Below are 27,979 nucleotides of genomic sequence, written 5' to 3' on the forward strand. Positions count from 1 at the left end.
GACTTATAATCTAATATAAAAAAGTACAAGAAATATATTTTTAAAAGTAATTCTTTATAAAAGCTAAATCAAGATTATAATCTATCTACTCTAATAAAAGAAACAAACTATTGGACACGTGTCATTCATTGAAGGTATTCTCAAATCTATACTTATCTTATATTAACTAAATAAATAAATAATAAATTAATATTAGATTTTATCATACTTTAATAAAATATTTTCCTCAAATCTAAATTGTTAATTTAATATATTTTTAAAACAAATACCTCTCTTTCCTACTTATCTTATATTAAATATGTAAATAATAAATTAATATAAAATGTTATCCTAATTTATTAATAATTTAACTTTTTTTTATTATTTGGTATACAAAATTATATTTATTTAACTCGTGTAAGACGTGGAGTTTTTAAAACTTAACTTTTTTTTATTATTTTCTATACAAAGTTACATTTATATAACCCGCGTAATACATGAAGTTTTTTAAGATATAACTTTTTATCATCTGCTATGTAAAATCAGATGTATTCAACACGTGTAATACACGGGGGGTTTCAAAAATATTTTTTTTATTATTTGGTAGATTTTTCAGCCCGATTATACACGAGTTTTTTAAAGATACGATGTTTTTAGTATTTACTATACAAAATTACATTTATTTAATTTGTGTGATACACATGATTTTTAAAGATATAACTCTTTTTTGGATCTATTCAACACGTGTAATATACGGGGTTTTTAAGGATTCGATTTTTTTTTTATCATCTGGTAGATTTATTCAACCCAATTATACACAGATTTTTTAAAGATACGACGTTTTTAATATTTAGTATACAAAATTACATTTATTTAATCTGTGTAATACACATGGTTTTTAAAGATAAAATTTTTTTTATTATTTGATATATAAAATTACATTTATTTAACCCATACAATATACGAGTTTCACAAATATATAACTTTTTATTATTTAATATATAAAATTATATTTATTCAACCCGTGTAATACACGGGGTTGTAATCTAGTACACAAATATTTGAAGTCGCTTTGTAATTTTTTAAAAATATATTTTTTTATGACGAGCTTATATATTTATAACTTATTAAAGAACATATAAGATTGAATTTCAATATTTCATTTTACTCCTTAAACGAATAAGAAACAAAACACTATCTAATCAATTTATTCTTAGATGCCAAGCAATAAAGCATAGTGTGAAGTAACACTCTTTATAGTCCGTAGGAACCGAATAAAGTCTAAATCAAAGCAAGTCGATAAGTTTAGTTGCTTAAGAATCTAGATTGTTCAGCTCGATATACAATTTTGACAATTTGACGATTTAAAATTTCTTTCCGGTATCGTAAAACCTTTATAATCTATTATATTTCAAATTTTGAAATATATCTTATAATCATAAACGTACCATATTTATTATTTTGATTTTGTAAATACAAGCTTATAATTTTGAAAAATTAAGTTTTAACCGGCAAACCATCAAAATCAAACTGCTAAACCACGAACGTAGTTAGCAGTTGTAAAGAGTATATTTTACTCAACTATTCATCAAACCAGCCGAAACAAACCATAAACTTGTAAAGAGAATATTTTCAACTAGAAAATTCTTTTTAGCTTTTATTTACTCAACTACATTTGAAACACACTACAAATACTTCCACTTCACATAATCATGTTCGAAGCTTTTCTTCCCACTCATTTTTTCCTCAAACCTGCATATCAAAAGATTCCTAGAAGAAACCAATCATGATGCATTGTGTAAAACCATCAACTGCTGATGATCGCCGTAAGTATTTTAGTTTTCAATGTTTAATTGAGTCGAGCTGAGCTTAAACAAATCTTGAGTCCGACATCGACCCTAAAAATAAGCTTCCATTGCTACTTGATGTTCTTTGTTTATCTACTGTTTTGTAATTTGATTTTATTTTGGCAATTGGGGCATAATTTCTTGTACAACTTGAAGGTGAGAACATTTTAAGAAGAGCGAAACCTCGAAGGCATGGTGATCGAAAATTGACTCCAAGAGAGGTTAATGAGATGCGCTCCTCGTTCTGGCGTAGCGCTCCACAAACTTATGGGGGACAACCAGGTGACTTTTTCCATGACCAAATTTGTTGACCTCCAAACGGCTGTAATCTGACTTTTACTTTATATTACGCATGACCTCAGTGATTAATTTAGGGGTGTGTGTCGATTGAAACCAAGGGTCAAACTTGGACTTAAGTTTTTGAAACCAAGGGTCAAACTTGGACTTAATTTAGGGGTGTGTGTCGATTGCTAACCGGTCTAGGAAAGCGACTCCTCCTTGGGAGAATTGGCTAAACTTTGATGTCATGTGTTTGCTGTAACTGTTGTTTTGGCTTTGTTTCCTTCCTTGTTTGTTGTTTTCCAGCCTCTTGCTGAATTCTTTATCTATATAAAGAGTTGGTTGCCCTTAAAAAAAACGGAAGACCAGACCATATAATATGATTCAGAAAGGTAACCGAATTAATGATACTGGTACGGTCTCAGGGTATCCAGGTTACTTGGTAGTTGGTACAATGCAAGTCTAAAGCATAGTTATCGAAGGTATTAGGCGCACTCAAGACACATAGATCTCGCATGAAGCATAGACGCAAATCACCAAAAAAGTGCCTTTGAAAAAAAAGCACATAATGAAAAATAAAATAAACAAAATCTATTATATAACACTTTATATCATCTATTTAGTACCAAAACTTAGTGTATTAGTGTAGGAAAATAGTTTTCCTTAGATAAAGGCAGAAATCTTGCTATAATCTTATCGGAATTTAGAGAATTTGGCTCGAAACTCTCCAAAATCTAGGATACTTGTCAGAGTATGCGCCTAAACGATCACCTAGAAAAATAAAGCGAAACTTAAAGCTCAACTCGCTCACCTCGCCTGAAAAATGGGCCTAGACGCAGAAGACAATGGCTATTAATGAGTATGGTCTAAAGTACTCGTAAAGTTGTTCCTACGTCCATATGTTGTTTTAGAGGGTGTTCAGGATTGCTTATTTAATTCCAAAAGTGTTTTTTTTTTTTTTTTGTGTTAAAAATGTTTATTGGCTTATAACTTTTTCAATAGAAGTTTTTAAAAAAGTGTTTAAATTAGTTTTTGTGGTGAGCAAAGTAAATGACCAAAAATGATGGGGTAAGTTTTGATATTTAATTGTTATTTTAAAGGGTGAGGTTTAATTGGTAACTTTATTTTAAGAAGTCAAAAACCATTTAAAAAGCCTAGTTTTTGTGACTTTTGAAAAACAATTTTTTAACCTTTACAAAAAATCAAAATAAAAAAGAATTTTATCATGGATAAACGTTTTTTTTAAGTTATTAACTTTTTCCAAACTCAATCTCAAACACCCTCTTATATGTTTTTATTTTACTCCTTCCCAACTTTTTTTTGGTTGCCTTTAGCATTCTATTTTTATTATGTGTTCTTGAATGTTGTATGTGTCTATTGTTTGTATTTGGAATAGAGATGTGTATTTGGTATCTGATATTGATAATGAAACGGTACCGTACCGGTTATGTTTGGTACCGGTACCCTTTTTTCATTTTCGGTACCGATACGGTACCGATATTTTGGTCTATATGCCGGTAAATACTGGTTCTATTTAATAATAAAATAAATGCTTATAGTTGACACTAATAAATAAATACAACAAAGTTATATCAAATTCTTTCTAATTAGAATACTAAATATATATTTTTTCTTTTGAAAAATAACTCTATCCCAAAAACGATTATTTACTTATTTATGTTTTTCGTTCTTTTGGAGAAATACGTTTTGCATATAAACCAGACAAACAAAACGATGGTAAATGGATATCAATCAAAAACTTTACAGAAACCATCGCTTTTGTTAGCATCGTTTTGATTTGTTCAAAGTAGTTAAATAACATCTCAAAGATTGAAATCTTCAATATTGATCCAAAAGATTTGTTTTATGATATTCAAAAATTTCTTTTCAATATTTTTATGGTAATATGTATGATGGCTTTTGGATGCTTGAAATTGAAAATATAAATTATTCATCCAAAGACTTAATACGAATAAGTAATACAAGATTAATAATTAATAAACCTAATGAATCAAAATAAAAGTTACCTGTAGGATAGTCACGCCGACTAATAATTTTTTGAGAACTTTGATTTTTGATGACGACCTCGATGTGAATTACCAGAACTCCGTGTTTAGAGTCTCATGTTGATATCGTGTTGATAAACTAGCCTAATAGCATAAGAGAAGAACAATTGAGAGAAATAGATCTAGTATTTTATTAGAGAGAAAACTTGGAGAACAAACCTAAGCTATTTTAGGCGTTGATAACCACAATAATAATACCTTTATAACATATAAGTTAATTTGTTTAACTGTTGCAAGCCATTTGGAGAGCCCTTGAAGACGCGGCTGCGTGTAAAGATAACTTATACTATGCACAAGCAATCATTGATACTTACATGATTAGGCTCGAGAAACCTGACATGACAGTATGCTATGATGACAGTGGTATGTACATATGTATTTATGTTTATGTAGATATACGCATGTGTGTTTGTACGAACATTGTGTTCTTGTTTAACTTATAACATTCACAGGTCATAGATACGAATTGCCGTTGTATGTTTTGGTTGATCCAACAAATATGGTCTATGGCAACGGAAATATAATTGAACGCATTCGTCAACACAGGAGGTAGGACAATGGAGATCCATGCATGTTGATGAATAATGGAATATGTACAGGATACGCACCCTATTAAGCTAGTCAAAATTACCGTTGTCATATGAATGAATGATATATACGCTATGTTAAAAATATGTGCAACTCTCATGTGTAAATCTATCATCCATTATGAAATCAAAGCAACCTCAAACCAAGGTTTGGTTGACATATACCCAAGTCCCAAACCTCAAAGTGCATGTGAGGCTTCCCAACGTACATTTGAGATGGTTAAAGGGTGGGACCGATTTATAATAATCTTAACTTAATTTACTAGATAGCTTGCTTCAAAGCAAATTTTGAGTCAAAGATTGTATATAACTGATGGGTCAAGTTATTCTACAAAAGCTTCTAATTGTAAGAAGTGTAAGAAGGATTTATAGACTGACAAGTGTCCAATAACCTAAAACTAAACCCACTACATCATCACCAAAAACCTAAACACCCACCCACCCCCACCCCAACACCACCCAAAAACCTAACCCCCCCCCCCCACCCAAAAACCTAAACCCCCCACCCCACCCCACCCCACCCCCGGCAAAAAATACAAAAAAAAAACTATACCTCACCAAAAAAACCCTCAAAAACCTAACCCCCCCCCCAAAAAAAAAAAAAAAAAAAAAAAAACCTAAGAAAAAACTAAACACCCACCACCACCCAAAAACCTAAACCCCCATCCCCACCCCCCTCGGCAAAAAAAAAAAAAATTTTTTGGGTGGATGATGTGGGGGGGGGGGGTTAGGTTTTTGGTGGTGGTGGATGTCTAAGGTTTTTTTTTTTTTTTTTTTGTAGTGGGTTTTTTTGTGTAGTGGGTTTAGTTTTAGGCTATTGGACACTTGTCACTCTATAAATCATTCTTACACTTCTTACAATTAGGATCCTTTGTATTTGATCCTAATCCTATAACTGATTTTAAAGTAAACAGAGGGAAACTTGATCTAAAATCTAACGATCAAGAGATCTAAACATGTGATTACAAGACACTTATGAGCTTGTTTAAACAAATAATGTATAAAATTACTCACTTCCTTTAAAAGAATATACGGCAAACACAAAACTAAAAATAAAATCATCTAAAGGTTACTTTACCTTGAATTAGCAATGTTGTACCCCCAACATCTAAGTTCAAGAACAATACCCCTTTTCCCATGTGTACACCTGAATATGATTTATGAAAAATCGATTCATTCTAGACTACAAGACGGTGATTTGTGGGTTAAAAAAAGAGAGGTTTCACATAACCATTGGTATCAAGTGGAACACATGTTCATTAGCAGCAGCAGGCACTAGAAAATGGATAAACAGTTCCATCAACAGTGCAACAGGTGCATACATCTGGACCAATGGTCACAAGTGATTCCACAAGTTTCGGTGTTGGAGTCACCATGACCGAGTTGAGCATGTACACTGGTCTTACAGGTGTATGCTTGACCTTCATTTGTTAAAAACATAGTAAGTTTAAACTTTAAACACTACTATATATGCATATAAACAAATATATACATGTTGGTAAGGGACTTTCCTTAATGATTCAGCAAGCCGGGGCTTGAATATTAGGTACTATGCCCACAACAAAGACGGATTAGCACCACATGAGAAAACCTACAAACAATAGTCAATATTGATGTATTTCATGTTCATCAGGATTAAAACATATAATTGGTATGACAATTATGAAGTGAAAAAGAGAATTATACAAAACTCTTGACTCTGTGAAAAAAGGCTGCATGACTATGGGACGTTGAAACATGTGTCACATGGGCAGGATTTAATTAGTTTCATCCATCTACCACCTCTCCAACCCAACTTGTACATGAAAATTCAAAATATTGTGAAAAGGGTGATAACTACAAGTGGCAATTTCAAGTGATACAAGAAAAAACAAAAACACTAAAACATAAATATACTAATGTCTAATACAGAAAACAAAAACATGGACAGTGGAACAATAGGATAAATAAAAAAATAGGTATTAGCAGCAACAACAGAAGTCATAAGGAGATTGATAAATTTATATTAAATGGAGATTTTCGAATGGGGCTAAATTTTTTATCCCGCACAGGGCCATTTTTTTGTGATTTTCGGAGACGGCCCTATCTGGAAACATGCTTTCAGTGGCGGAGCTTGACCAAAAGTTCCGAGGGGGCAGAATGCTTTCAGTGGCGGAGCTTGACTAAATATATATATATATATATATATATATATATATATATATATATTGTATAAATATTTAGGCAAAATAATTTGGTGGACAATCCTATACAATTTTAAAATTTTCGGACGAAAAATAGGAAAATTTACACTTCTAACCGAAACATTCGGGAGGGGGGGGCACCCCCCCCCACTTTACACTAAGCTACGCCACTGCATGCTTTGACCGGAGACTCCTCTAACACCCTAGTTACTAATTAACGTTTTTGTATGTAATTACCAACAATTAGATGTGTATAGGGCTGTAAACGAACCGAACGTTCAGCGAACAGTTCGTGAACCGTTCAGCGAGAAGTTCGTTTATGTTCGTTCGATTAGCTTAACGAACGAACACGAACAAAAAATTTCGTTCGGTTAGCTTAGCGAACGAACACGAACACAGGTGTCGTTCGTTCGACTGCGTTCGTGAACGTTCGTTCGGTAATATGTTCGTTTGATTATATTAAAAATAATAAATAACAAACCTTTTATCTAAACATATTGATAACTTGAAACCCTATTTTTTCTAAGTTAGCTAAAATTGGACATTCTAAGACATGTTTGGGGATAATTATGTCTAAGTTAGTTAAACTTTATTCATCGCTTGGTGGTGTGGTAGACTTCTTGTGTTTTGATTTATCATTTGATAGTTGTATTTAACTACATATATCAAATGTTTAAGGATAACAATGTTTTCGTTTTTTTTTATTTTCAAGTTAAATGTTCGTTTGCGTTTATTTTTATTTGCTTGCGTTCGTTTGTGCTCGAGACCGGTGTTCATGAACTGTTCGTGAACAACTGAATTTTCTTAACGAACGAACACGAACATAAACTTATGTTCAGTATGCGTTCGTGAACAGTTCACGAACATGTTAATTTCCTTAACGAACGAACACGAACATGACCTTGTTCGTGTTCGTTCGGTTCGTTTACAACCCTAGATGTGTAGTTTAAGACTACACATGCTATAGAAATACGGGTTTATTAAAACTTTTACAAATCATAAGTTATTCTACATAACGTGATCGAATTCGTTTTTTAAAATTTACAACGTGGCAAAGTGCGGAAGCGTGTATCTTTATCGTGTTCAGTTCTTCGCTGAGCTTGATCGTCTTCCGGCATCCAAAAGTACCTACATTTCATAAACATGAAATGCTTTAGTCATACGGGGTTTAAAACGTGTCTAAACAAATCCGGGAATTTAAACTAAATAAAATATATTTTGTTACTGGGTCCACCGTAACTTACGGTGGCACCGTAAGTTACGGTAGCCCCTGAAAGTCTATCCTTCCACCGTAACTCAGTATGTAACCATCGTAATCATATCAGCTCCACCGTAACTTACGGTGGCACCGTAAGTTACGGTGGTCCCTGCATCCAGCTTTTCCATTTTGCCGTTTAACGACACGAAAACTTTCGTATCTTTAAAACCGCTTGTCCGTTTAACCTACCGTTTCTTCCTACGTGATTGTAACTTGATTCTCCACCTTATGGAGTTAAAATCCAACCTCCGGTTTTACAAAATTTTAGACTTTTAAGTCTTCGGCTATTTCCCTTTTTACCAACTTTTGACCCGTTCTATTTTTATCGAACAAACGAGTTTGTTTGACCTTTATTTCCCATAAACCTATCAAGTTCAAAAATGTTTAACATAATAGGTTTCAAATTACAAGTTTATGTACCTCCTTAAACCCATTTTTACCCATATGCTCATTTTGACCCGTTAAGGGTATTTATACATATTTTAAGCACCAATCTCTTTCATTCGCTTCTAAATACATATGCCCACATTTCTTATCAAATGACCTCCCACCACAACTATATTTGTGGTGGATTCAATGTAGTGATTTATATATTCTAAATTACACACTTCAAATCATTATTTTACGGCAAAGACTCTTTATAGAGACTTTTGACCAATATTTTACGTCTTTTGCTTTTCATACTTATTCAAAGTATTTATTTCATCCTATCGCTTATTTCCAAACAACCTTTATGGTTCGTTTGCTCAATTTCACTTACAATGACGTTTTAGTCAATTTTAGTCCTTCATTTACGACGAAGGACTATTAGTACATGTTTGATTCCAATTTACGACCTTTTAACTATATTCTTGTTTAGAAATCAATATGTTTCTAAAATACCTTAATCATAACTCAATTTATTCGGTTTACCTAAGAGATAACTAAATATCTATATTTTAACCTTGTCTAACTCTTGTAGAACTCCAAATTCTACATGATGAGTTGTATCATTATACATACCTGGCTCGGGTCAATATATTGACCCGTTTCAATACCTTTCCTTAGTGGCCGTTAAATGATAGCGATGTAAGTATCCATGTGCTATTTATTTCCTAAAATCATACAACTTGACAACCCATTAGTCAATACTGTCAAAGGGGGATAATTTCACCCTTTTGACTCGTTTGGTCTAAATGACCAATTACCATCGCCAATTTGTCAAATATTGTCAATTTACCAATTTGATTATAATTTACCTTATTTGATAACCATTAAAAGTACATGTTTCATTCGTCATAAAATGATCGAATAACCAATTTTAACTCATTTCTAACCATCACTATGGTTTCTTATCATATTTGATTATTTTGTTCCGTACGACTACACGCCGGAACACCGTATCTCAATTAGATATTTGTCCTTTACGTACTCTAAAAAAATATATGACTAGTGTAAGATATACTTACTTTTGCTTCCGAATTATGCTTTTCCTTCGTTCTTGATTCGTTTGACCCGCTTCCTTCCCCAAGCTTTCACCTAGCTTGCCATGCGTCAAACTATCATTGTAATTCGTAAGACGGTTGGGTTAGTCATAATCATTTACGACTATTCCATCCTACGTTTCTTATATCAAATTTTATCATTTGATCATATACTTGGTCGGTTTGACTTTTTTTTTAAGTCAATCGACTTATCAACTTATTCAATGCACATTTGGTTTATTGAATTTCACTTAGGCATTTCATCCGAATGCTTAACGAAATCAAATTTTTACACAGTAACTACTAGGTAACATGATTTCAAGCATCTATATCACGATCTTAACATCAATTCTTTTATATCATATAAAAACCCATTTCATGGTAAATATGATTTATGTACCCAAACACCTAAATTGTTCAAGTACTTTGTCTTACTAACTAATATGATGATTCTAATCACAAGTTTGACATTAACATCATCATATCATAAAAACCCATCTAAAGTCATGTATGTTCAACACTCAAACTTGCAAATTGTTCAAGTATCTTGTTTCTACTAGCAACTATGATGATTTTAAACATGTGTAAACCATCATCTTCACTACATAATCAAAACCCACTTAGCACATAATAGGTTAATTATCAAATCCCTAGTTTTAACACTAATTCTCCAAGTTTTCAACTAGGCTTTGTTTCTAAACAAAGATTTCAACACAATAGCACTCATAGATTCAATATTCATTCCAGAATTTCGATTATGATTATTCATCATAATCTCAAAGTATCGCCAAATCTTAAAATTCGACATACCTTGTGATCCCCACGACTAGGTGATCATTTATATGTGTTCATGCATCGATTTGGGTCTTGATTTGAGCTTCAATTTGTTGATTTGTTGGAGTTAGGGTTTTGCCTCTCCTTAGAGCCTTCTCCTGGTCGTTCACGAACACACTAGGTTTATGTATGTTTTGTTTTTGATTTTAGTAAATAATCTTTTAGATTATTCCACCTTTGGCCCCTCAAGGTTTGTTAACTAGTAAGTAGGCTACAACCTACTTATTTTCAACAATACTTTGTTTTGTTAACTAGGTTAAACTTTGCTAGTTTAACTTAGTGAGTTCGGGGTAGTCGTAGCCCGTTATATTTTAAGTCCCGTTAGCTCGGGCCTTCTCTATATACTTTGTTTTCCTCAAAGTATTTATCCTCTTTTAATTCATATCAAATTTATTTATTTAAATCCTAATCCTAATATTAACCAGGTTAATTAATTTTTTTTACCACTAACGGTATTTTACCCGTCGTCACTAATAACGTGGTTTGATTACCAAACCCATTTTTTTGGGGTGTTACAAGTCTATCCCCCTTAAAGAGGTTTCGTCCTCGAAACCTTTTCTTACATAACTCATTGAATTTAAACTCAATGCATTTGTTCCGAGAAATTCTTTGAACATTACTTTTTATTTTTAACCAATTGTTGATATCACCCGAAATGTATGATAATATCCTTTTGGTTATTAATCATCCACGTATCTCATATGACATAGTGCAACTTGAAATAACGTAATCTCGTTGTTTCCACTAGTTTAGTTAACTTAGCGATATCCATCGCTTTCATATACTATCGAATTCTTTATGAGTCTGTTACTTTGACCCGTTTAAAGGTCTTTAGTGAAATCTTTCACTTTTAGCAACAAATTCTTTTGTTTTTAAATTTATCTATTCGGTTTAGTTATACCGAATTTATCGCTTACAAGCAAACCAAATTTCTTGATTTGAATTGGTGACCTTAACCGGTCTCGCTAAATAGACTTATTAGTCCAGTTACTTTTACCGCTCACTTGGTCATAATGTGATTCTTCCTCACATTGCATTTCTTGACCGTGATCATGTCACATCATGCTTAATTCATATCAACCTTTCATTTTCGAAAACATCACTTTCTGAATATATCGTCTTGCGCCTATTAGTGTCAAGACTTGTATCCCTAATGCTTACTATTTAAATTCCTATCAGAATTTATATTTGTAAAAGCGTTATTTCTTACTAAAACCGAAGTTTTAGTTTAGGATGTTCTCTTTATCTATTGTCAATTATCTATGCCAGTATATTGACAGTCCATAATTTATTCTTATTTGGTTATATCCCATTACCGGGCTCATTATTCTCTTGCATTTAACGCTACTTTTATCTGGCTAGCGCTCATTTGTGCCATTCGGCGTTATATTGTATTCAACATGTTTGACCTATTAATGTGAAATCCATCACTTATAAACAATCAACTTTATTCTTTATTCAACCCATTCGACTTCGAATAGTTGAACATATTTACTCACAATTTCTATATACGAGATTTTATAGTCATCACTCGTAATCCAAGTCCTTTGATTTTTTTTTCAACCTGCGTTCACGTCTCTTGGTTTACGCGTGTGTTTAATTCTTACCCATCAACCGGGTGTTTTACCGAAGTCGTTATTATTGCAACCCTCCCGATATGCATTAAGACCTCGCTTCATTTTTATATTCCGACTTTATCTTTAAGTTTGATGTTGTACCAAAAACGACCTGTTAAGGGACATACTTGCATTTTCCGGGTTCGAGTGTAAGTACACTCCCTCCCAATGCTTGTCTAAATCATTTTACATGTTTGCGTTTTCTGGGTTCGAGTGTAAGTACACTCCCTCCCAATACTTGTCTAAATCATTTTACATGCTTGCGTTTTCTGGGTTCGAGTGTAAGTACACTCCCTCCCAATACTTGTCTAAATCATTTTACATGCTTGCGTTTTCTGGGTTCGAGTGTAATTACACTCCCTCCCAATACTTGTCTAAATCATTTTACATGCTTGCGTTTTCTGGGTTCGAGTGTAAGTACACTCCCTCCCAATACTTGTCTAAATCATTTTACATGCTTGCGTTTTCTGGGTTCGAGTGTAAGTACACTCCCTCCCAATACTTGTCTAAATCATTTTACATGCTTGCATTTTCTGGGTTCGAGTGTAAGTACACTCCCTCCCAATACTTGTCTAAATCATTTTACATGCTTCTTTGTCCCTTTACTCGGGCTCATTATCCTGTTGTAATACGCTTCCGTCACTCGGTTGTGCGTTTACATTATTATCAAATATTTTGCTTATCTGATTCATTTGGGTACTTTTTAGTTAGTCCCATTCACTCCGCCCTTACTACATTGGATGTAAATGTGTCCGCTATAAGAAACTCGTGGTATCATATGCCACTACTTACTTGGCCAGAGTAAGTGATTTAACACATGACATACACGACCTTTTTATAGTTTTCACATCACGCCCTATGTAAGTAACGCCCCTATTCAGTTTTCTTGGAAATTACATCCTGGATATGTATTTCTGTTCAGGTTTTCCAAGTTTCTAATTTTCCTATGCAACGATCATTCTCTACATGTTTGTTGCATATTGCTAATTGTGCGATTATATTTAAAAACACGCACCTGGTAATGCTTGCCCCGACGGGCGTTTCTTGCCATTAACCTTGTTCGCGGTCGTTACGCGATTTAGTCCTTAGTGAGCATGCTCCTATCGTCATACTTCGGACCGTTCCTCTATCATATCCTTAATTTGTTCAGCTCTTGTCATCTTTAAATGCAAGTGTCCTTCAATCAAGATATTTACAAAAGTTAGTAATATCAACTTCAATAATCACCTGTACTATAATACAAGGATTTTTCTACTATACGCGTCAACGCGCGTATTTTTGTCAACTATATCAATCATTTAATTGGGGTAACGTGTATTACACGGTAACCCTATGTGTTATCTACAACACTTTAATACGCTAGACCATTAGCATACATGCACTTACCGGATTTGCAATCAAGCCTCGAACCGAACACTATTCTTTGTCAAGAGCGTAAGGTTTAAGTCCAAGCATGGTTCCTCCCCACCATACTTGAATCTCTTAAACCAAGGCTCTGATACCAACTTGTAACACCCTAGTTACTAATTAACGTTTTTGTATGTAATTACCAACAATTAGATGTGTAGTTAAGACTACACATGCTATAGAAATACGGGTTTATTAAAACTTTTACAAATCATAAGTTATTCTACATAACGTGATCGAATTCGTTGTTTAAAATTTACAACGTGGCAAAGTGCGGAAGCGTGTATCTTTATCGTGTTCGGTTCTTCGCTGAGCTTGATCGTCTTCCGGCATCCAAAAGTACCTACATTTCATAAACAGGAAATGCTTTAGTCATACGGGGTTTAAAATGTGTCTAAACAAATCCGGGAATTTAAACTAAATAAAATATATTTTGTTACTGGGTCCACCGTAACTTACGGTGGCACCGTAAATTACGATAGCCCCTGAAAGTCTATCCTTCCACCGTAACTCAGTATGTAACCATCGTAATCATATCAGCTCCACCGTAACTTACGGTGGCACCGTAAGTTACGGTGGTCCCTGCATCCAGCTTTTCCATTTTGCCGTTTAACGACACGAAAACTTTCGTATCTTTCAAACCGCTTGTCCGTTTAACCTACCGTTTCTTCCTACGTGATTGTAATTTGATTCTCCACCTTATGGAGTTAAAATCCAACCTCCGGTTTTACAAAATTTTAGACTTTTAAGTCTTCGGCTATTTCCCTTTTTACCAACTTTTGACCCGTTCTATTTTTATAGAACAAACGAGTTTGTTTGACCTTTATTTCCCATAAACCTATCAAGTTCAAAAATGTTTAACATAATAGGTTTCAAATTACAGGTTTATATACCTCCTTAAACACATTTTTACCCATATGCTCATTTTGACCCGTTAAGCGTATTTATACATATTTTAAGCACCAATCTCTTTCATTCGCTTCTAAATACATATGCCCACATTTCTTATCAAATGACCTCCCACCACAACTATATTTGTGGTGGATTCAATGTAGTGATTTATATATTCCAAATTACACACTTCAAATCATTATTTTACGGCAAAGACTCTTTATAGAGACTTTTGACCAATATTTTACGTCTTTTGCTTTTCATACTTATTCAAAGTATTTATTTCATCCTATCGCTTATTTCCAAACAACCTTTATGGTTCGTTTGCTCAGTTTCACTTACAAGGACGTTTTAGTCAATTTTAGTCCTTCATTTACGACGAAGGACTATTAGTACATGTTTGATTCCAATTTACGACCTTTTAACTATATTCTTGTTTAGAAATCAATATGTTTCTAAAATACCTTAATCATAACTCAATTTATTCGGTTTACCTAAGAGATTACCAAATATCTATATTTTAACCTTGTCTAACTCTTGTAGAACTCCAAATTCTACATGATGAGTTGTATCATTATACATACCTGGCTCGGGTCAATATATTGACCCGTTTCAATACCTTTCCTTAGTGGCCGTTAAATGATAGCGATGTAAGTATCCATGTGCTATTTATTTCCTAAAATCATACAACTTGACAACCCATTAGTCAATACCGTCAAAGGGGGATAATTTCACCCTTTTGACTCGTTTGGTCTAAATGACCAATTACCATCGCCAATTTGTCAAATATTGTCAATTTACCAATTTGATTATAATTTACCTTATTTGATAACCATTAAAAGTACATGTTTCATTCGTCAGAAAATGATCGAATAACCAATTTTAACTCATTTCTAACCATCACTATGGTTTCTTATCATATTTGATTATTTTGTTCCGTAGGACTACACGCCGGAACACCATATCTCAATTAGATATTTGTCCTTTACGTACTCTAAAAAAAATATATGACTAGTGTAAGATATACTTACTTTGCATCTGAATTATGCTTTTCCTTCGTTCTTGATTCGTTTGACCCGCTTCCTTCCCCAAGCTTTCACCTAGCTTGCCATGCGTCAAACTATCATTGTAATTCGTAAGACGGTTGGGTTAGTCATAGTCATTTACGACTATTCCATCCTACTTTTCTTATATCAAATTTTATCATTTGATCATATACTTGGTCGGTTTGACTTTTTTTTTAAAGTCAATCGACTTATCAACTTATTCAATGCACATTTGGTTTATTGAATTTCACTTAGGCATTTCATCCGAATGCTTAACGAAATCAAATTTTTACACAGTAACTACTAGGTAACATGATTTCAAGCATCTATATCACGATCTTAACATCAATTCTTTTATATCATATAAAAACCCATTTCATGGTAAATATGATTTATGTACCCAAACACCTAAATTGTTCAAGTACTTTGTCTTACTAACTAATATGATGATTCTAATCACAAGTTTGACATTAACATCATCATATCATAAAAACCCATCTCAAGTCATGTATGTTCAACACTCAAACTTGCAAATTGTTCAAGTATCTTGTTTCTACTAGCAACTATGATGATTTTAAACATGTGTAAACCATCATCTTCACTACATAATCAAAACCCACTTAGCACATAATAGGTTAATTATCAAATCCCTAGTTTTAACACTAATTCTCCAAGTTTTCAACTAGGCTTTGTTTCTAAACAAAGATTTCAACACAATAGCACTCATAGATTCAATATTCATTCCAGAATTTCGATTATGATTGTTCATCATAATCTCAAAGTATCACCAAATCTTAAAATTCGACATACCTTGTGATCCCCACGACTAGGTGATCATTTATATGTGTTCATGCATCGATTTGGGTCTTGATTTGAGCTTCAATTTGTTGATTTGTTGGAGTTAGGGTTTTGCCTCTCTTTAGAGCCTTCTCCTGGTCGTTCATGAACACACTAGGTGTGTGTGTGTTTCGTTTTTTATTTTAGTAAATAATCTTTTAGATTATTCCACCTTTGACCCCTTAAGTTTTGATAACTAGTAAGTAGGCTACAACCTACTTATTTTCAACAATACTTTGTTTTGTTAACTAGGTTAAACTTTGCTAGTTTAACTTAGTGAGTTCGGGGTAGTCGTAGCCCGTTATATTTTAAGTCCCGTTAGCTCGGGCCTTCTCTATATACTTTGTTTTCCTCAAAGTATTTATTCTCTTTTAATTCATATCAAATTTATTTATTTAAATCCTAATCCTAATATTAACCGGGTTAATTAATTTTTTTACCACTAACGGTATTTTACCCGTCGTCACTAATAACGTGGTTTGATTACCAAACCCATTTTTTTGGGGTGTTACAACTCCCAATCCATTTTGCCAAACTTAAGATTAGGCCTGTAAATGAAGCGGGCATGTTCGTGTTCGTTCATTTAACTTTAACCGAACATGAACACGAACATATAATACACTTGTTTTGTTCGTGTTCATTCACTAAGAAATCGAGCATGTTCGTGTTCGTTTATGTTTGTTCGTTTAAAGCCTAAACGAACAGTTCACGAACATTAACGAACACAAACGAACATAAACAAAAAAAATTAAGTGAACAGATTTGAATAAACATAAAATAAATCAACATGATTGAACAAACAAGTCTAATATATTTGATTCATCCGAAAATACATCTAAATTAGGGTTCATAGATATACTAATTAGTTATATTTATATAAGTAGTTAGAAAACCTAATATTTATATAAATATAACTATTTATGTATTTACTAAAAATTAAACGAACATAAACAAACATAAATTAAGCGAACGTTCACGAACATAAATGAATGTTCATGAACATAAATGAACGTACGCAAGGTGTGTTCATGTTCGTTCATTTACTAGGTTAAAACGCCGTGTATCACACGGGTTGCATAAATAATTTATATACTAAATAATAAGAAAATGCATCTTTAAATAAAAACAACATTACAATTATTAAGTATATATCATATGGGAACGTTTGATTCCTAATTTATCATAGTTTAAATCATCGAACTCCAAAGTATATATATATATTTACTCATAATATTCGAGATATAATTTTATGATTATATAAAAAAATAAACGTTTATTCTTATCTAAATTTTTGTTTAAAATTATTTATTGAAAAAACAAATATTTATCCTTATCTAATTTTCTGTTTAAAATTATTATTTATTTTTATCTAATTTTCTGTTAAAATTATTATTATTATTATTATTATTATTTAATATAAGAGATAAATAGGAAAATAAGGTGAGAAAGCACCTGAAAGTGCGAAGTGACACGTGTCCAAAAAAGATTTTTGTTTATTAGTATAGGAAGATTAAATAAATGAACATAAACGAACTTTTCCGCCGAACAAGTTTATGAACAGTTTATGAACATTCAGTTCATTTACAGACCTAGTTAGATATTTGTTAGAATACCATATATCTTCAAAAGTGATAAGTACATAATCTTTCAAAAGAGACCGACTTAGATCTATCGTTCGTGCCTTTACTTATTTGGATTGAGTTAAAGTAGACCCAAATTATGACTTCCAATTAATTTATTTTAAAAGACTAAAATGAATCTGAAAATAGGTAGGGCTGCAAACAAACCGAACGAACACGAATAAGGCCATGTTCGTGTTCGTTCGTTAAGGAAATTAACATGTTAGCGAACTGTTCACGAACGCATGCCGAACATAAATTTATGTTCGTGTTCATTCGTTAAGGAAAGTCAGTTGTTCACGAACAGTTCGTGAACACTAGTCTCGAACACAAATAAACGCAAGCAAATGAAAACGAATGTAAACGAACATTTAACTTGAAAATAAAATATAAAAGCATTGTTAGACCATGTGTAATGGGGCATTATTTTCAAAAAAAAAAAAAAAAAAAACGCCCACTCCCCCATTACATAGGGCATTATGGGGCATTATTTTTGAAAAAAAATTGCTTGGGCATTATAATTAAAAGGGGTATTGGATTTTAATAATCTCAAGTTTCACTAATTGGCCGGTAATAATCCCAACTTTAAAAATTGCCTACAACAGTCCCAACTTGTAAGATTTTGGCCACCAATGATCCTTGTCTAACTGGGTTATAACCTTGTTGGGCTGGTGACCTGCAACTTATTCAGGCGACCCGTTTTACCCATGAAACCACCAAACGAGACCACCACCAATCATCTCCGACCTCCTGTAATCTTCTCCGCTTCTCAAAAGTTTAAAATTTCCACCATCTACGCAACTCCGGTGACCTGCAACTTATTCCGACGACCTTCTTTACCCCTGAAACCACCAAAGGAGACCACCACTTGTCATCTCCAACCTCTAGTGACCTTCTCCGCCGCTCAAAACTTCAAAAAACTAACTGGGTTATAACCCAGTTAGACAAGGATCATCGGTGGCCAAAATCTTACAAGTTGGGACTGTTGTAGGCAATTTTTGAAGTTGGGATTATTACCGGCCAATCAGTGAAACTTGGGATTATTAAAATCCAATACCCCTAACTAAAACGCCTAAATTGGAAGAAGGAAGGTTTGACTGGGTTTGACCCACCAATGAGAAAATAGTTTGTTTTTTTTTTGTTTAATGATTGGAAGGGGCATTATTAGGCATTATTCCCACTACGCCACTTTTGCAATAACGCCCCATGCTGACTGGGATGACACGTGTCAGATCATGCCCCATGGTGGGGGCATTATTTTTCTAAACCACTAAGGGTGGTCTTATCCTTTAACATTAGATATAAGTAGTTAAATACGACCATTAAATGATAAATCAAAACACAAGAAGTCTACTACTCCACCAAACAATAAATTAAATTTAATTAACTTAGACAAAATTATCCAAAAAAATGTCTTCAAATGTCTAAATTTTAGCTAACTTAGAAAAAATAGGGTTTCAAGTTTTCAATATGTTTTGATAAAAGGTTTATTATTTATTATTTTTTAATATAATCAAACGAACACGAACAAACGTAACCGAACATATTACCGAACGTTCACGAACGCAGTTGAACGAACGAGACCTGTGTTCGTGTTCGTTCCCTAAGCTAACCGAACAAAATTTTTTGTTCGTGTTTGTTCGTTAAGCTAATCGAACGAACATAAACGAACTTCCCGCCAAACAGTTCACGAACTGTTTGCTGAACGTTTGGTTCGTTTACAACCCTAAAAATAGGATCCAATTAATATATTTTAAAAGATTAAAATTAATTATATATTCTTATGTTCCCCTTAAAGTCAAAGGGAACAAAATGCAATCTTAGCCATTGGATGAAGATTAAATTAAATCCTGACCCTTATAATTCAGAAAAAGAAGGGGAGGTTTTTTTGTTCACTTTGACTTTCTAGAAGCAGAGGTTATTTTACGGTTTCTCCTTCTTTCAACTGGTCATCGGCTCTGCAGTTTTTTTTGATGGTTTTTCATTTTGAATCGGCAGTTATCGGCAGTTCGCAGCGCTCTCCAACCTTGGGCGCCTAAAACCATCCCTATAAATTCCCAATCAATTAATGCATCACCCATTTTCCCAATCATTCCTCTCCCATACTCTGAACTCTCACCGTAACCGTAGAGATCGGTGCCGTTCTTCATTGGCTTTTGCTTCATAGGGGATAATGACGACCGCCCATGGAGAGACTGTTGAACATCGGGAATGGCCATAGATCTTCCTCTCGGTTCAAAATATCCGAAAGTATACCAAAAGAAGATAACAATCAGAAGAATTCTCTGATCACTTTCAAGATAACATATGCTAATATTGATTTTGATGTAGGTGGTTGGTAGATGAAGTACGAGAAACTTAACCTAAAGGTTAGATTTTGATTTTCTTTTTGTTCTTCATTTTATTTTTCCCTAATTATTGAAGTACACACACAATACTTTCTATTTATGGTAGTCTCATTTTGAGATGATGAAATCAATTAAGTGCTTCCTTGCTGGTTTGATAATTAGAAGCTGGAATATCAGGTTTGCACATACATAATTTTTTATCTTGATAATTAGAAGCTTAAGTAAATACAATATTTTTTTAATGAACAATTTGGGATCTGGATATTATTAGGTGTTTTTTTGGTCCGAGTATTTTTCGGTTCTAACTTGCATAAGGCTTTAATGTAGGATGAAGCCATTGAATATTTGAACCGGCTCCAAATGTAAGTACAGGTACATGTTTCTTGATGCACATCATGTTATCTTTTCATCATTGTGTGTTTAGTTTGATGAATTGGATCATTAGTATAACATATGATTGATTTTGTTTCAAAACTTAACTGATGATTCTTAATCATCATGTATGATGATGCATTGCTGACACTTACCGTGAGAAACGGGTTCGGTTTGCCACCTGTTTATGCACAAGAACAAGGGATGCTAAGGGGAGTGGGAATAAGAACTGGTATATAATGGGGGAATGGGAATAGAATGCAAAAAGGGATACAAATTGCCAAAGATAAAGCAAAAGGTTCTCAATGTGAAGGGAATTTGGTATTATGCCCAACCACATTGGCATGACGTCATCAACCCGCATGATGAAAACATATCCCCGTTTTAGCTCAGATTTGGCAAATGGGAAGCAGTATAAATATCCCAATCATTCGACATCAATGAAGGTAATTCTATTTGTTGCTGGATTTGATAATTTATGTCTAAATCTACGGAAAATTCCAGTGTTATTTGTGGATTATTGGGCTCCTCTGAATACGGTTACCTTACATACTGATTAACCTGTATTACTTACTTTGGATTGACTTGATAGTCAGTCTTTTGTGAATCTATTTGAAGTCTTGACACATATGGCGTATCTTATAGGATATATTTTTATGCTATTAATTAAAACTTACAAGCAGTGGAATTTCTTTTACTTTTAACTTGAGGTGAATTATTCTTAATTCTTGAAGCTAGCATTGGGATCTGCCTTCTTGAACTTTATGCCATATTAAATGTTGAAATTTACTCTGTAGTACATCTTTTTTTTTTTTTGGTTACACTTCAAATAATATTACAACTTTGGCTTTCAGGTTATGGATTTGTGGATGAGATTAATGCTTCAGCCACTTATCAATGGTGGGAGGGATCAATTTGTAGTATTCTTGTGTTCCTTACTTGTCCTCTTGTATGGTCACACAAACAATGGAGGCGAAAGATGAATTTACAAAGGAATACGGGAATTTGTTAGATCGTAGTATGATCATGCCTGCTTATGCTCTTGTCGTTAACGTACTCTATATGAAGCTCGTAAGGTTACTTCAGCTCTTTGTGGTTATTTAGTTTTTTTTATATATATATCTGAAGTCCCACACATTTTGCTTGGTTGTAAACAAAAAATATTTTTATAAAAATGTAAATAAAATATTTATTTTATTATACCCTAATAATTCCCGTCCACCGGACGGGTATAGAACTAGTTGGAAAATAGGATCGAATTAGGCCCAAATGATGACTTCCAGTTAATTTACTAAAAATTAAAATTAATTGGAAAATAAACACACGTATATGGGTATTTCATAACTCTTAAACCCTAATATCACGTAAACCCTAGAAATTTGTAATAGTCAAAATCGCAATGTCAGACCACATACCTTTGGAAATCCAATCGAAAATCATCAACACGCTTCCTGTGAAATCATTGCTTCGACTTCGATCCATCTGCAAATCATGGAAGTCTCTGATCGATAGTTCTGATTTCATTGAACATCATAGCAGCCAACAGCAACATCTGCTTGTAAGTTATTATGATAATGATTATGAGCAAAAGTATGTTTCAATTGTTGATGATCATACTTTTCCTCAACAGAAAGTTTTCCTAACTGTCCCTGTGTCTGTTAAGAAGATGCTTGAACATCATCCTAGGATAATCAGCAGTTGTCATGGCTTGGTGTGTTTCTACTGCGATAGTACTCGCACGGCTGTTATTTGGAATATTGCACTTAGAAAATCAGTTGCTGTTGTTGTACCTGCAAGTAATGCATATAAAACAGCTATAGGTTTTGGGGTTTGTCGTGAGACTAATGACCCTAAGATTGTCAAGATTAGATATATTGGCTGGTGGAGGAGTGTGGATATCAATGCTACTTACATACCTTCGCAGGTTGAGGTTTTTACGTTAAGTACGGGGGCTTGGAGAAGTCCATTTGGCAGCAATCTCCCTAGAACATCATTTCATTATTATCACGATGATGAGGTAGTTATAGATGGAGTTTTTTATTGGCTTGCTACTAATAGCAACACCATGTTGATTGTTTCATTTGATATGACAAGTGAAGAATTCAGAGAAATAACCTTACCAGATGATTTATCACAAACTCATTGGAATCGTATTTCCATGTCGTATCTAGGGAACTCTCTTGTTGTGTGTGGATGCGATAAACATGCCATTTATAGGGGTTTATGTGTATGGGCGATGAGGGGTGGTGTGTCAAACTCCTTTACAAAGCTATTCACGATCACACCAAATGAAGATGCTACACCAAGGGGGTTTCGGAAGAGTGGTGAGCCTATAGTTGCTATTCGAGGAGAACATGGATATGGGATGGCTGTTTACGAGCCTTACTCAAAACACATCGATTATCTTGGGATTGCTGGAGAAGATTGCTCATTTAAAGTGTATCCCTACACGGAAACACTATTTCTGTATGGTCAACCAGATAGAGCAAGGTATAGCGATTGAGGTGCAATACAAGGTGGATTTGGTTTCGTCACTTATTAATCCGTATGACCTTCAACCACCTCATGTTGCAAGTGCTGAATGTAGGTCATTCAAGGTTTAATATCAAGTTTTGGAATGGTTGAGTGAAAAGAACTCGTCTTTTTATTTCAAATGTCTATCTTTCCCAAAAGGAAATCTCCATATTTTTCTTATAATATCTTGTTAACTTATATTATTTGAGAGATTTTTTTTTGAACGGCAAATTTGGATCACTGACGGACCATTGGAGTATCATCGTGCCATCAGCGGAACCACCCGATCATATCCATCTCCACTAGGCATAATGCCTATACATCAATTCAGGAGGAAACCCAATAAATATGGGAAAACCCCCTTGTGGGAATCGAACCCAGGACCTATTGGTCCCAAAGCTTTATCCCACCCCCAAGATGCTACTAGGCTATAGAGCCAAGGGCAGAATTTCTTATTACAAAGTCTATTTTATTGTACAAAAATACGTCCTGCACTTTGATGTAAAAAAATTAAAGTGATTATGTCGTGCGTGCATAATTCTATGGTTACTAAGTAATGTGATGCATTTATGATCCATCTTGTGTTGAAGAAAAGTTTTAGTATTCTGACTCATTATGGCTTATTGCAAAATTCCCATACATGCAGATTATTGATCTGAATTGGTAGGAGTCTTGATACACCTGTTCTTTTAGATATTAATTTCACATTTGTTTGGATGACTTCCACATCTATTTCATGTAAAAGTAGAACTTAAAGAAACGGATAAAACGACAGGTCACCCGAGATACAGAAACACCACTCGATTAATCTGTAGGGCGGTCTAAACATTAATCTTACGATGAAATTTAAATATATCAGGGAAAAAACAAACTGAGTTCTACTAGAAAAGCATAAAATAACCATCCATAATTGAAAACTAAACTTACAGGAGATAAACATATAGAAATAAAGAACATGGGTCACGTTGATGCGAACCCGTCTGTTGAAGCTGACCCATATGTCCATCTTTGACCTGATTGTACCAACGACTAGCAATTACCAATTGTGGCATTTTACCGTGTCGCCATTGCCATTATAAAGGGTACGTAAAGCCTACCCTTCTGGGCAACTTGAGGTAGTTTCTCAGTTTGTTATTTCATATGCCTACCCTTTTGGGCTTAAGTGTCTGTAAAGTCCACTATTTTTAACTAAAATGGTCATGAATTCGGAAACTCAAACTCAATTTTGCAGGATTGATATGGATGTAATCTGGGTCAATGTAGAAAATCATTAAGGATAGACCTGTCAAAAGGAGCCCATCCATCAAATTTCGGGTCATGTTGGGTGTTTTCTTATAACATGATGCGTTATTTTGGACACAAGTAGTTTTTTTTTCATGGTCATCCTGGGCTCAACTAAAGAGATCAAAATAGTAGCCGGGCCAGGAATGGATTGGTAGAGTTAAATGGTGGAGCGGGTCAGAATGGGCTCTCCTTTTGATTCAGACAATTTGAAACACAATTGGTTCATTTGAGGACCTAATCGTAATAACCTGAATTCAAATTCGGATTTGGTAGGGTTCAAATTTCGGATTTTCAAACCAGATTCAACTGATAAACTCTACGAAGTCTGCAGTTATTTTATTTTGTTAAATCGGGTTCTCGATTTGAAACTGAAACTGAACCCCATTCAAGTGTCTACCTTTTGAATTTAATTTCCATAATGATAAATTCTGATTTCATGTGTTTTTATTTTTGCAAAACTCTTTTCCAGGCTTGCGGCTTGCTGTGGTTGATTTTCTGTTGTGGGGTTCTACTTTAATTTGTTGGAGTCGGCTATTTTTTCTTCTTATGCTTTGTGTTGTTGATTGTTTGTATATATCATGTACAAGGTACAAGTGAATGAATTACCAACAGGTACAATTAGTCCAAGAAAATCATTATACGTTGACCCGTTTGACTTGCTTAATATTAATTCACTATATTAAACGGGTCAAAATAGCAAGCTAAAACTTGTATTAGACAACCATATCATACATATTACAAAGAGGCTACCGACATGAGTCACAAGAACAATTACAAGGCATAATCGACAAAGAAGAACGAGGCATAGTTGACAAAAACATCATTTTGTGCTAAAAAATGTAAAACCGAGGGTGGATTTTAATAACGTAATAACAATAGTTTATCCATTCGTATTTCTCCATGGTGTATGCAGCCCCCCTACACATAACGCCACGTCAAAATAGCAGATCTGGTCATACGGGTCAGATTCAAACCGGGACATATAACCAGAAAAATTAAAAAAGAAAGGCTAAACTTCCTAAGATACAAAGGATAAAATACAGAACAATCAGAAATGGTGTTATTTGTGAAATTGAACCTAGAATAACCTAGCTAGAAGCAAAAGACTTTGCGGTTAAATCGAAAATTGAAATTGAACCTAGAATAACCTACATTCAGTTCTTAAACGGTGACTAAAGAGCATACCCATTAGGAGGTGACAAAACCAAATGGTTCTTGAAACTTGAGGGTCATCTTGTATTTTCCACTTTCAAATGGCATTATAAACCATAATATATGGATGATCAAGAAGATATAGTGTCTCAATGTAGGGATACACTTTAAATGAGAAGGGTAATCCATCAATCCGAAGATTATCGACGTGATTTGAGTAAGGCTCGTAAACAACGGCAAGTCGTCCGCGTTTTCCTTCTTCTGGAATAGCAATGATAGGTTCACCACTCTTCCGAAACCCCCTTAGCATAGCATTTCCATTTAGCGTAATCGTGAATAACTTTGTAAAAACACCACCCCCCATCGTCCATACACAGAAATCCTTATTAATGACCCGATGATCGTATCCATACACAACAAGAGAGTCCCTTAGATTAGACATGGAAATTTGATTATTAATGTTTGATAAACCATCTGGTAAGGTAATTTCTATAAATTCTTCAGTTGTCATATCAAATGAAACAATCAACCTGGTAACAATCCATTCAGTGGCAAGCCAATAAAAAACTCCATCTATTACTAGCTCGTCGCGTAGATAAAAAGAGATTGAGTTTCTAGGGAGATTGACGCCATATGGACTTCTCCAAGCCCCTGTGCTTAAAGTAAAAACCTCAACCTGAGAGGAGATGGGGTCTATGGGGATGCGGATGCCAGTAAGATGTGCCGTCATGAGCTCACTCGACAATAAGGGATCAACATATCTAATCTTGACAATCTTAGGATCGCTAGTCTCACGACAAACCCCGAAACCTAGAGCTGTTTGATATTCCTCCCCCCACTCGTTCGCCGAAGCAGGCACAACAACAGCAGCAATTTTCCTAATTGAAATATTCCAAAGATAGGCCACATGAGTACTCGGGCTGTACAAACACACCAAGCCGTGAGAAATGCTGATTAACCTAGGATATATAAGCATCTTAACAGATACAGGGACATGAGTCATGGAAACTTTGTGTTGATGATGATCATCATCAACAACTGAAACATATTTATGCTCAAAAAGAGGAACTGGAACCCGAGCAGTAGAGCGACGGAAGAGCCGTGTTAGTAAACTTCTATTGGGACTTTTTGTATGGATTATGGATTCGACTGAATCAGAATACCTTACAAGTAGATGTTGCTGTTGGCTGCTGTATTCGGTAATGAAACGAGAGCTGCCGATCAGAGATTTCCATGTTTTCGAGACCGACCGGAACTGAATCAACGACTTCACAGGAAGCCGTTTCATGATTTCCAATTGAATTTCAAACGGAATGTTGTCTGACATTCTTTTGATTTTGATTATGTATGATGATGATGATGATGATGTTTGATTTGAATTTTAGGGTTTACAACAGAAGAAACTGAAGATCTGGGAATTCTGGCCGAACGTATTTTATGTTATTATTAATGTTGTTTATTTATAACCAAGGAAAGTAGGACGGTACCGGTTTAGTGCTTAACGTGATGGTATTAGGGTGTAAGGGGTGCTCACCTAATAGGTGAGTCCCCCCTCTTACACATAACCAACCAAAAATATAAAAATAAATTCAAACTAGAAAAATATAAAAACAAACTACTCGTCGTCCGAATCAACTTCAAGTTGAGGCAAATCTAAACTTCCGAGATGCTCAACGAGATCGTGTTTTAGCCTCCAATGCGTGTCTTCGTCAATGAGCTCCGTATAGGCTGTATCATCGAAGACGGGTTCGACTGGAGGATCTTGAATATGTACCGGTGCTATCGCCCTTCCGTCGTCTTTTATAATCATGTTGTGTAAAATAAGGCACGTATACACGATGGACCTTATCTTTCTCACCGTTTTCGAACGCATTGGACGATTTAGTATTCCCCACTTCGACTTTAACACACCAAACGCCCGTTCCACATCTTTTCTTGCGGCCTCGTGTTGCCTCTTGAACTTTTTTTCATTCGGGTCGTGTGGATATGGAAAAGACTTCACAAACACGGACCAGGTAGGGTAGATCCCATCAGTAAGATAATACCCGCGTTTGTATAAGTGGTTGTTCACTTGAAATGGACAATTTGGCGCCGTTCCGTTTCGTTGAGCAAGAAATAACGGAGATTGTTGCAACACGTTGATGTCGTTTTGTGAACCCGCTGGCCCACAAAAAGCATGCCAAATCCAAGGCTCGTTGTTCTACGTAGGAATTCACCGCCATACCTTTTACATACCGTCTCGCAGAAATATTCAAGGCACTCACGAGAGGTCCTTTCAGACATATTTAAATACTCGTCCCCCTCGTCTGGTGGGTTACCGGTTGCAAGTTGTTTAATTGCCGAAGTAACCTTTTGCAACGGTGTAAAACTTTTCTTCATTCTCCCGTCTAAGCCTTT

At 34.4% G+C, this 27,979-nt stretch overlaps 3 protein-coding genes across 6 annotated transcripts; 2 read left to right on the plus strand and 1 right to left on the minus strand.

The window, feature by feature from the left end:
• The first annotated feature begins 1,669 nt into the window (after window positions 1-1,669).
• LOC110940136 (ubiquitin domain-containing protein 1) lies at window positions 1,670-4,845 on the plus strand. The gene is made up of 4 exons (XM_022181694.2): window positions 1,670-1,805; window positions 1,983-2,108; window positions 4,409-4,534; window positions 4,624-4,845. The coding sequence occupies exons 1-4, from the start codon at window positions 1,766-1,768 to the stop codon at window positions 4,722-4,724; spliced, it is 393 nt and encodes a 130-aa protein (XP_022037386.1). The 5' UTR covers window positions 1,670-1,765; the 3' UTR covers window positions 4,725-4,845.
• Window positions 4,846-19,797: 14,952 nt separating this feature from the next.
• LOC110940137 (putative F-box protein At3g52320) lies at window positions 19,798-23,478 on the plus strand. 4 transcript variants are annotated; one of them, XM_022181698.2, is made up of 5 exons: window positions 19,798-20,162; window positions 20,244-20,281; window positions 20,367-20,437; window positions 20,588-21,078; window positions 21,487-23,478. In XM_022181698.2, exon 5 carries the CDS (start codon window positions 22,032-22,034, stop codon window positions 23,133-23,135), a length of 1,104 nt encoding a protein of 367 aa, XP_022037390.1. In that variant the 5' UTR covers window positions 19,798-20,162; window positions 20,244-20,281; window positions 20,367-20,437; window positions 20,588-21,078; window positions 21,487-22,031; the 3' UTR covers window positions 23,136-23,478. The 4 variants fall into 4 exon arrangements, with proteins under 4 accessions (XP_022037390.1, XP_022037388.1, XP_022037389.1 ...); XM_022181696.2 differs by having other exon boundaries at window positions 19,798-20,281; XM_022181697.2 differs by lacking the exon at window positions 20,367-20,437.
• Window positions 23,479-25,679: 2,201 nt separating this feature from the next.
• LOC110942775 (putative F-box protein At1g32420) lies at window positions 25,680-26,909 on the minus strand. The gene has a single exon (XM_022184540.1). The coding sequence runs from the start codon at window positions 26,907-26,909 to the stop codon at window positions 25,680-25,682; it is 1,230 nt and encodes a 409-aa protein (XP_022040232.1).
• Between the last annotated feature and the right edge of the window lie 1,070 nt (window positions 26,910-27,979).

This window comes from Helianthus annuus, chromosome 15 (assembly GCF_002127325.2).
Source record: "Helianthus annuus cultivar XRQ/B chromosome 15, HanXRQr2.0-SUNRISE, whole genome shotgun sequence".
NCBI lineage: Eukaryota > Viridiplantae > Streptophyta > Magnoliopsida > Asterales > Asteraceae > Helianthus > Helianthus annuus.

Coding starts and splice junctions, on each gene's coding strand:
- LOC110940136 (XM_022181694.2), top strand. CDS start 1,766: ATGATGCATTGTGTAAAACCATCAACTGCTGATGATCGCC. Junction 2,109..4,408: donor AACTTATGGGGGACAACCAG/GTGACTTTTTCC, acceptor AACTGTTGCAAG/CCATTTGGAGAGCCCTTGAA. Junction 4,535..4,623: donor AGTATGCTATGATGACAGTG/GTATGTACATAT, acceptor TAACATTCACAG/GTCATAGATACGAATTGCCG.
- LOC110940137 (XM_022181696.2), top strand. CDS start 22,032: ATGTCAGACCACATACCTTTGGAAATCCAATCGAAAATCATCAACACG.
- LOC110942775 (XM_022184540.1), bottom strand. CDS start 26,909: ATGTCAGACAACATTCCGTTTGAAATTCAATTGGAAATCATGAAACGG.